Source organism: Monopterus albus, unplaced genomic scaffold (genome assembly GCF_001952655.1).
Source record: "Monopterus albus unplaced genomic scaffold, M_albus_1.0 scaffold12.1, whole genome shotgun sequence".
In the NCBI taxonomy this organism is placed as follows: Eukaryota; Metazoa; Chordata; class Actinopteri; order Synbranchiformes; family Synbranchidae; genus Monopterus; species Monopterus albus.
This window is the reverse complement of record NW_018127892.1, coordinates 4,944,629-4,954,247: the sequence shown is the minus strand read 5'-3', so window position 1 is coordinate 4,954,247 and position 9,619 is coordinate 4,944,629. Positions and strand designations below refer to the sequence as shown.

At 43.9% G+C, this 9,619-nt stretch overlaps 1 protein-coding gene across 1 annotated transcript in view; it reads right to left on the bottom strand.

The window, feature by feature from the left end:
* Positions 1-5,081: 5,081 nt before the first annotated feature.
* Positions 5,082-9,619, bottom strand: part of LOC109954828 (rapamycin-insensitive companion of mTOR) — a 17,942-nt gene continuing 13,404 nt past the window's right edge. Inside the window, exons 32-38 of the mRNA XM_020590430.1 lie at positions 8,873-9,612; positions 7,334-7,641; positions 7,027-7,233; positions 6,786-6,938; positions 5,740-5,863; positions 5,508-5,646; positions 5,082-5,423 (exon numbers count right to left, since the gene is read on the bottom strand). Coding sequence (XP_020446086.1) covers positions 5,343-5,423; positions 5,508-5,646; positions 5,740-5,863; positions 6,786-6,938; positions 7,027-7,233; positions 7,334-7,641; positions 8,873-9,612 — 1,752 coding nt within the window. The 3' untranslated portion in view covers positions 5,082-5,342. The remainder of the gene's footprint in view (positions 5,424-5,507; positions 5,647-5,739; positions 5,864-6,785; positions 6,939-7,026; positions 7,234-7,333; positions 7,642-8,872; positions 9,613-9,619) is intronic.

The window sequence follows — 9,619 nt, the reverse complement described above, 5'->3', positions numbered from 1 at the left end:
GTTGAACAAGTAGTTTTGACAATTTCATTTCTGACCCAAGAAATGTACAAAAGCCACTAAGAAAAACTGTAATTGACAAGACAGGAAGTCAACAAATGTTTTTTTTAAATTTTTTTATTGAATGTAATTATTTTGTATGTGTTAATCGATCACATTAGCGCTGTTTAGTGATTTGACACACACACGCCAGGATTTTGCATAATATTTTCAACTGCAGTATGATGCTATTGCTGTAAAATGTGCTATCAGTGAAAAAATACTACATTTCTTAAGTGAATTAATATCCTTATTGCAAACATTTGATGTTATAGTGTTCCCCGATAGGTATTTATGACTTACAACCAGACTGAGCAAAAAGGATTATTTTGTTTTGATGTGTCTTTAATTTATTATTTCATTATGCAAAACGCATGAACATCTTTCTTACCCAGGTGCTCAGAACAAAACTGAACTGCTAACACAGCTTTAATTTTATGTTTCATTACATTTAAAAAAGTGAAAACTGGCTTTTCTTAAGTACAAAGGTACTGAAGAAGCTTACCTTACCTTATTACTAATTCAACATATTGCACCTGTGAGGCAGATATAACCAAAACCTATGGCTCTTGTCTTGCTTTGCATTGTGCCTGACTTTATGATGCAAAAGTTTTAGTCATTTAGTCTCATTATATTTAGTATTTCCAAGAGCTGCCCCTAAAAGCACAGATATTGTCATACCCGGGCTGATGTGTTTGGAGCATGTTCTTGGTTTAAGAGCATCCTGCTCAACATCTTCCCAAAATTTACGGTCTCTGAATCCCACATCAATTTTATTTACCCACTGTACCAAGGTTGGCATCATCATACTACAGGTATGTACTGCATTTAGGTGTTCCATGGAGTATTAAAATAGTCCTAACACATGGCAAGTGCTTGTTCTTTTGTTGTAGAGAGCAGCATTGATGGAAGTTCTGTTTTTGGTTTATGAAAGCTGGAAACTAAAAAAAAAAGAAAATTTAAAAATGTTTTTTTAGTTAGACGGAGCTAGCCTACAGAGCCAAGGATCAACACACCCAGGTACCTGACCTAACCTGCCGCCCTGACCCCAATTCCTTTTCCTGCAAGGTGACAGTTCCACAGGAGAGTGGCTGCATGTTATTTCTTTGGGCTGCGCCCAACCGGATCCCATGGGTCAAGGCCCGGCCACCAGATGCTCTCCAGCAAGCTCCCCTCCCAGGTCTGCCTCCAGTAGGGTGCCCCGGTTTCCTTCCAATTTGCCTTGGGAGACCCTACCAGGGGCTAACGCCCTGGACAACACAGCTCCCATGCTTATTGGGAACACACACCTCTCCACCACACTAAGCTGGCAAATCCTGAAGTACTTGGTATCAGAACAGCTTAGGCCTCAGATCAATGATCAACTTTGTTGCATCATCTGATCTACAGCCATATGTCTTGGACACTTGTGTGAAGAGAGGAGCAGTGCAGTCACCACATGGTGGTGAAATGAATCAGATGGTGGAGGAGGCTATCCGACAGATGTGGTAAACCCAAATGTATAATGAGGGTGTGCTGGGAATGCCTGGCTGTCCGAGGAGTCTTCAACTCACACTTCCGGAAGAACTTCTTTCACATCCTGGGGGGAGGCTGGGGACATGGAATCTGAATGGGCCATGTTCACATCTTTCACTGTAGATGCAGCTACTCTGAGTTGTGGCCAGAAGGTCATTGGGGCCTGTTGAGGTGGCAACCTGAGAACCTGCTGATGGACACCAGCAGTGAAGGAAGCCACCAGGCTGAAGAAGGAGGCCTTCTGGGCTTGGATGGCCCAAGAGTCTACTGAAGCTCTAATAGGTACCGGAAAGTCAAAAGGCTGAGGCTCAGATGGTTGTGGATGCATAAACTTGGGTGTTGGAGGAGTTTGTTGAGGCTATGAAGAAAAACTTTTGGCTGGCCTGAAGTAAGTTCTGGCAAACTGTCTGATGACTCAGGAAGGGAACGCAGTGCTTGGCCCGGGCTGTGTTTGGCAGGGGAGGAGAACTGCTGACTCGGACTGGGGATACTGTTGGGCGATGGAAGGAGCACTTTGAGGAACTCCTGAAACTGTATAACATATCCTCCAAGGAGGAGGCAGAGTTGGAAGACTTGGGGGAAGCCTCACCCATAACACTAGGAGAAGTCTCTGAGGTAGTCAAAAAGGCCTTCAGAGGCAAGGCGCCAGGAGAGGATGAGATTCACCCTAAGATGCTGAAGGCTCTGGACATAGTTGGGCTGTCCTGATTGACATGCCTCTTCAATATCACATACTGTAGATAATGGGGTCAGTGCCTGAGGCCTGGCATTTTTAAAAAAGGGGATCAGAGAGCGTGCTCCAATTATAGAGGTATCACACTACTCAGCCTCCCTGGGAAAGCCTATGCCAGGGTGCTGGAAAGGAGGCTACGACTGATTTTCAAACCTCAGATGCACGAGAAATAGTGAGGATTCCACCCTGGTTGTGGAACAGTGGACCAACTCTTTATTCTTGCACAGTTGCTGGAGAGATCTTCGGAGTTTGCCCATCCAGTCTACATGTAGTAGGAGAAGGCATACTACTGGGTCACTCATGGGATCTTGTGGGGGTACTTGGGGAGTATGGAGTAGCGGGGCCGCTGGCATGAACCATCTGATTCTTGTATAACCAGAGTGAGAATTGTGTCCACAAGCATGTTCCCATTTGGTGTTGGTCTCCAATAGGGTTGTCCCTTATCACCAATCCTGGTTGTGATTTTCATGGGCAGGGTCTCAAGGCACAACTGGGGGGGGGAGGAGTATCCAGTTTGGGGACCTCAGAATTGCACCTCTGCTTTTTTACCAATTATGTAGTTTTGCTGGCTTCAACAGTGTGAGGTAGGGATGAGAGATAGCACCTCCCAGTCTGAGGCCATGGTGCTCTGCTGGAAAACAGTGGACTGCTGCCTTCAGACTGGGAGTGAGTTGCTACCCCAAGTGAAGGAGTTTTAAGTATCTCAGGGTTCACGAGTAAGGGTACAATTGAGTGTGAGATTGACAGGCAGATGGGGGGAGCATCAGCAGTAATGCAAATGCTGTACCATAATGTCATGGTGAAGATGGAGCTGAGCCAAAAGGCAAAGCTCTCAATTTAGCAGTCAGTCTATGCTCCAACATGCACCTATAGTCACAAGCTGTGGGTAGTGACCGAAAGAACAAAATCACAAATACAAGTGACCAAAATGAGTTTCCTTTGAAGGGTGGCTGGACTTAGCCTTAGAGTTCAGACAACCAGAAGGGGCATGGAGCAGAACCACTTCTCTTTCATGGCAAAAAGAGCCAGCTGAGGTGGTTCTGGAATCTTACCAGGATGCCTACAGGGCACATCCCTTTGGAGGTCTTCTGTGCACATCCAGTCGTTAGGAGACCCCAGCATAGACCCAGAACATGCTGGAGAGACTAAATATCATCTAGCTGGAAAATATGACAGGGGAGAGGGACATCTGGACTACCTTGCTGAACCTGTTGCCACCGTGACCAAATCTTAGAAAAGCAGAAAAAAATGGATGCATAGATGAATGCATATAAGACAGAACATCATGGATAGAGGATTCTAAGGGTAAGTCTGTAATTTAACAGTTTGTTGCTTTTTTACATGGTACTCTGATAGTCTAAAGAAATCCTTTAGCAAGAGGAGATTTAATAATGAAATTCAACAGTAGAAGTCCTACCTGAAACTAGATATTTTTGTGGTTCTTAAAAAAAAAATATATATATATATCTTAGTTACTTCAAATTTTGTTTTATTAACAATCCCTTTGATAGGATTGTATGTTTCTTTAGGTCATCAATGCCCCCAAAAACATACTGTACACATTATACAAGGGAAACCACAATTCAGTCAAAAAAAAGAAACAAACAAAAATCTTTTAAATTATAATACAGTCTTCAGGAAAAAATATAAATAAGTTTTTTTTTTCTTCTCTGGTTGAGCTCACTCTATGTTACAGACATATAATAAATAGATCGGATCTGACATCACTCAGCTGATCTATGAATCATCTCTCCATGAGTCCATTTGTGTAGCAGCATTATAGCAAAAACAAGCCAATGGAAACAGAGTCCCTGTTTCCCTGGAAACCTTTTACAAATCCTTTAGTCATCACAACCCCCTCCTCCAACTCAGCCAATGACAGTGATATTGCATTGTGGAAACAGATTCAGGGATAATTATATTCCTACAATGTAATGGCAGCATGTAATGGCAACTTATTTTTTTGTGTTTTACAAAGAAGAAACACATTAAGGTGGGCTACTAAATTGCCATGCTTGTTGCACATGCAGTGGAGGTGAAGCACACAGGTAAAAAGGCAGAAAGTTGGGAAGCTGCGGGGCTTATGCTAAGTTTTAGAAATGCTTGTGGGCAGAGTTTGGTACTACATCTGTAATGAATCATTCTACAGACAGCTTGTACAACTGAACATCTTTCTAAAGATCAATCCACACCTCCTGAGAAGCTTACAAATAATGCAACTGCTGAAGAAAAACATTTAAGGTCCTAAGCAAGTAAAAGATGGCATCAATATACTAGCATTGAATTAATTACATGCTATTCTCCTCATGTACATGTAAATGTGACATATATATAGTGCTTTAGAAAATACAACAATAGTGATGTCTGATTGTCTGAGATACAAGAAATAGAAAAGTAATTGGCTGTCTGTGCTGACAAGAGGCTACAGGTTGTAGAAAGTGGTGAGGCAAGAGAAGCAAAAGCACAGATCTGGTTAGAAGAGATCACAGGTCGGGGTAGGCTGTGAACCAGGAAGGCTCCAGATAGGATTTTAAAAACAACAGGACCCTCTGTAGTGTTTTGTTTTATAAGGACAAGAAGGCGGGGTCTGAGGAATCACTGGGTAGACACAACAACATGCCTTATTCATTGCAGTACAGGAAAACAACACCTCTGGAAAATGTTGATAGGATTATTTCTTTTTGTCCTAACACAGCGTGAGTCTTTGTCTTAATGATCCAGCTTGTCCTTAAGCATTATGTTGATGCATCATTGAGTGTTGCTCAAAGTTGCCAACCCATCTGAAAACAGTATTTGGTTAAACTGCTCCCTCTTTTTCCTGTTTAAAAAAAAAAAAAAAAAAAGTCGGAGACAGCAGTAGGCGTGTCGAGTTGAATTTTGTTTACACACACTGACATCCATTGTTTTCAGTTTGAAGAATAACTTGATAGAAGAAGAGTGATGATGACCACTTCCTTCAATAACTTGTCTTCTCTCAGTCTTGGCATCCTTTCCATGTTTATAGGGTAGGGAGGACGGGGGATGTGCAGGGAACACAAAAGGGTGGCGGGGATGATGATCAGGATTCTGTAGGAGGGACAACATCCTCTTCAACAGGTTTTGGTAGCTTTGTCAGGATTGCCTCTGCTTCTTCATACATCTGAAAATAGGGGAAATTACTGAATACATGGGACAACTGTAAATGTTCAGAAACTGTCAGGGAATAGAAGGTATAATGTCTTACTGGCATGAATTGCACGTCTTGGAAGAGTTCCTGTATGAAACGTCTTGAGGTCAGGCGAAACATACAGTGAGCTAAGAGGTGAGAAACCTCGGAGTACAGGCAGATGTCATCAAACGCATATGGAAACTTCTCCTTTATCCTGAAATGAGGGGAGAAATTGCTCAACTTCTACTGCTCTGCAATTGAACGTGCATCTCAAAAAATGTGTGCATAATATGAAAAAGAGATTTACGTCAGTAGGCCTGTTTCATGGCCTTTGGTTCCTACAGAGGAGCTGAGGTTGATTATGAGGCGGAGCACCTCCTTCCTCAGCAAGACTCGAGAGGCGGGGCCGTCTTCTGATATCGCCTTACCACCTAAAGGCAACCACAATAAACGCTATTTAGCGATTTCACACCTTCTTTGTTCTTTTACACGCTGGCATAGAGTGCTGTAGAGATGACGTATTTTTGTAGGGCAACCTGGAAGTTAGCATCACCCTGGCTCCCTCAACAAAAAGCCAGTGGGATTTCTCCACAGGCCTTTGCATTACTGCAGAAAATGATCTCTGTGACAAACAACAGTTTATGACACTTACACATTTTGTTCAGCAAGATAATCTTCACAAATCAGCACCACTTTTATGATTTCTGAAGCTTAAATACAATTGCCACAAGTAAAAAAAAAAAATACTGTTAGGCTATAAACAAGCTACACCACGGTCATGACTTCACCATTACCACCATGACTTCCAACTTGTAATCTGATTTAGCGAACTTACCTCCTCTGCAAAATCCTTTCCTCTTAGCGTAACCTGATCTAGCTAGTGATCATGGCTGTGTCAGTTTCAGTAGTTTGTAAGCGTGTAAGTTTAAACACAACGAGGCTGTAAAAACGGACTAGTGAGTCTCTGTGTTCAGCCATGACGTTTAGTATCCCAGAGAGCCTCTGTAATCTCATTTAGTCACTTGTTAGCAACCGCATTTTTAAAAAAACGTGAAAACATTAAAATTTACAAGTGGGCCGTTTTATATATATTTTATGTTGAGGAACAAAATGTGAAAATGTGTTAAGATTTGTGTTATTTCAGGCATCTAACCAATAACCCATTGATCTCAGGGCAAAGGAACTGAAGTGCAAAAATGTTAACTCCATTTCCAGGTTTTAGGACACCCTACCACAGCATTCTTTTTGCTTACTGCGTGCAAGTTGTATCGAAAAGATAAGTGAACAAAACAGCAATTTACCAAAGGGTATGCAACACAACCTCCTACATACTGTGGTTATTCGTGGACTCACCGATGACAACGTCACCAGGTGTGGGTGTGCTACAGATTGAGCCTTGTGACACAGCAGCGTCGCTGCAGCCTGACACCCCAGAGAACTTGGACTGCGGCATCACCTCCAGACGATGGCTGCTTTGGCCTCCCCATGACGGGAAGTCGACATAGTCTGGCAGCATATAAAAAACATTAGCTCTGTTCTGTACTGAGTTTAAAATATATCCATGTGAATTGGTGAATGTGTGCCCATAGCTCACCTGTCCGAGGGTGTGTGCTGTTGATCTGAGGCTGTGTGGGGTATCCCAGGACAATGGCTCCTACACAGTAGAGACAATTTTCTTCAGTATGATCCTGCAGTCCCGTCTCCTCTGAACCCACCATGTGGTTCTGGCTGTCGCCTCGGCACACTATCAGCTCAGAGATACTGAACTGTTGCTTCAGTATTGGCAGGGCAGGGCGATCACCTACAGAGAAAAGAACCATAGTAAGTACAAACACACCCATGTGTTTCAAAGTGTCTACTGTGATTAATTATTATTTAATCAGGCATAATGTTACGTTTACCATCTCCGTCGCCAAAGAGAAAGCGTTTCCGCTCTTCGGAAGGTGGGCTGATCCTCTGCTGAAAGTAGGCGGAGTCTCTGATATGGAACATATCATTTATGTCCATAGGCAGTGCTAGGCCAATGTAGTCATCGCTGCACCCAAAGGTGGCGCTAGAGACCATGGAGCGCACTGATGAGCAGCGGTGCAAGGTGTTTTGGTTGATGGGACTGAGTAGTTCCTCTTTATCCAGAGAGGCAAAGCTCAGAGCTTTGAGAAACCTAGGGAGGGCAAGAGGAGAGGTGCGTGAAAGGATCCGGGGGGAGAGGCTGGGACAGAAAAAGAACACAGGGAGTAAGTGAAAAGACACTGGACAAAAGCACAAAGACAGAAACTTAGTAATCAGGGAGTGAGAAGGGGGTCACATCAAGTTCTAAACCCCAACACACTGTAGCAAGCTATCAGGACAGCAGCCACAAGTAAAAGCACAGCAGAGGACACATGTCAATCAAATGTATGGTACGACTGCCAGAGCTTTAAAATATAGCAGAGCAACCAATGGCCAGGTGTCTGTAGCTTCACAATGGAAAAACATCCATACAAGGGGTCAAAAAAGGGTTTAGAGTCCATCAGTACAACCTAAAGGTTCTATAACTGCCTATTTTTAATAGCAATATGTAATACAAATATGTACCATAATGTCTTTGTTAGGGCAAAGCACAGAAAATTAATCTGTCTTTATACTAAAAAACAATTGTTTTTTAATTGTTTTTCTTTTTCTTGCAAAAATTCTTAACATATGCTGGTTCAAGCTCCTAAAATGTGAGGATTTGCTGTTGTGTATCACTGAATATCTCTACTATTGACAAAGCAAACAATTTAAAACTTCAGTTTGGCCTCTACAAACTAGTGATATACATTCTTTGCTGTTTTCTGACTAAACAATTAACTAATCAAAACTACTCAGACAAAAGGAATCTATTTGAAAACATTACCTTGGGCTTTGAGGAAGGAACAACCAGCAACTGACCAATCTAGACAGTGCTTACACTCCAGGGCTACAGGAGTCAAAGCAATGGTAAACAAGTGGAGGCACAGAGCTGGAGCTGCTACTAAAGTAAAAACAGCAAGGACATGTTTGTCTGGATCAGACCTGGAAGCTACATCTTTACAAAGGGGGACACTGGGTAGGTCCACCCACCGCGGTACAAGTGATCTGGACAGTCTGCGGTATGGACATAAGTCGCTGGCTTCTGGACAGGTACCCCTCCTATCTGATATCCTGACACACATGGCAGAATGTGCACAAAAACACATTCACACCTGTCATTGCCAAAGCAGACAGAAAATAGAACCCTACTCCAGAGAACTAGCTGCTTAAGGTATGGTAGCACAAAAGGATGCACGTCTCTAGCATGAGTAAACACACAGCTTTCCATTCATGCAACAATTAACATATCATTAAAAAAGTAATAAACACATTGATGTAGACAAAAGGAAAATTGATACGTTCATTTGCAGCTTTCTATCATTGAGTCACTGCAGTGATGGCTGACTGACCTGCGGGGAGTTAGTCTGGAGTCCAGGCTGCCAGTCTTCATAGTGATGGTGTCAGTGAACAGCACGTCTTTGGCAGGTGAAGCCAGTGCTTCACTGTGAGACAAAGATGGGTGTATTCTCTGCTGCTGCAGCCTTTTCAACGTAGCGTAGCCCAGTGCATCTCTTGGGCTGGTGTACATGAAGCTACAGTCAGCCAGGCTTTTGATAGTGGTCACTGAAGGGGACTTGAGGGACTGAGCTCGGCGGGGGAGAGTGTGTGAGGAGCCGGGCGGTACTAGAGAGACAGTAGAGGACTTAGACGTGGACATGTGGTTGGCCTGAGACTGGGGGGTGAGGGAGGAGAGTGTTTTGACAGTCTTGGCAGACACCACTGTGTTAAGGCTCACACAGTCAGAAGAGTCTGGTTCGGGCTCTGGATGCGCGGGGTTTCCAACGGTCTCCCTGGAAGGGCTGGAGCTCATGGAGCTGATTCCGCTGGTGGTGGTATCTGTGTTAAAGCTCTGACTGCGGCTTTTAAACTGAGTACCTCCACTGCCTCCCCCTCCCCCTCCCACATTGCCTCCACTAGAAGAGGAGCCACCATCTCCTGCCAGACGCTCTCGGCTGCTCTGCTCCCTCTCCCGGCTGGGGTGCTCCACAGCCACGTGCCCTCCTAGACCACTGAGTGCAAGGCCTGAGCCTCCTCCCCTGGCCAGCCTCCCGTCCACAAGCTGCTCCTCAGAACAGCCCCGGGTCCCAACAACCGAT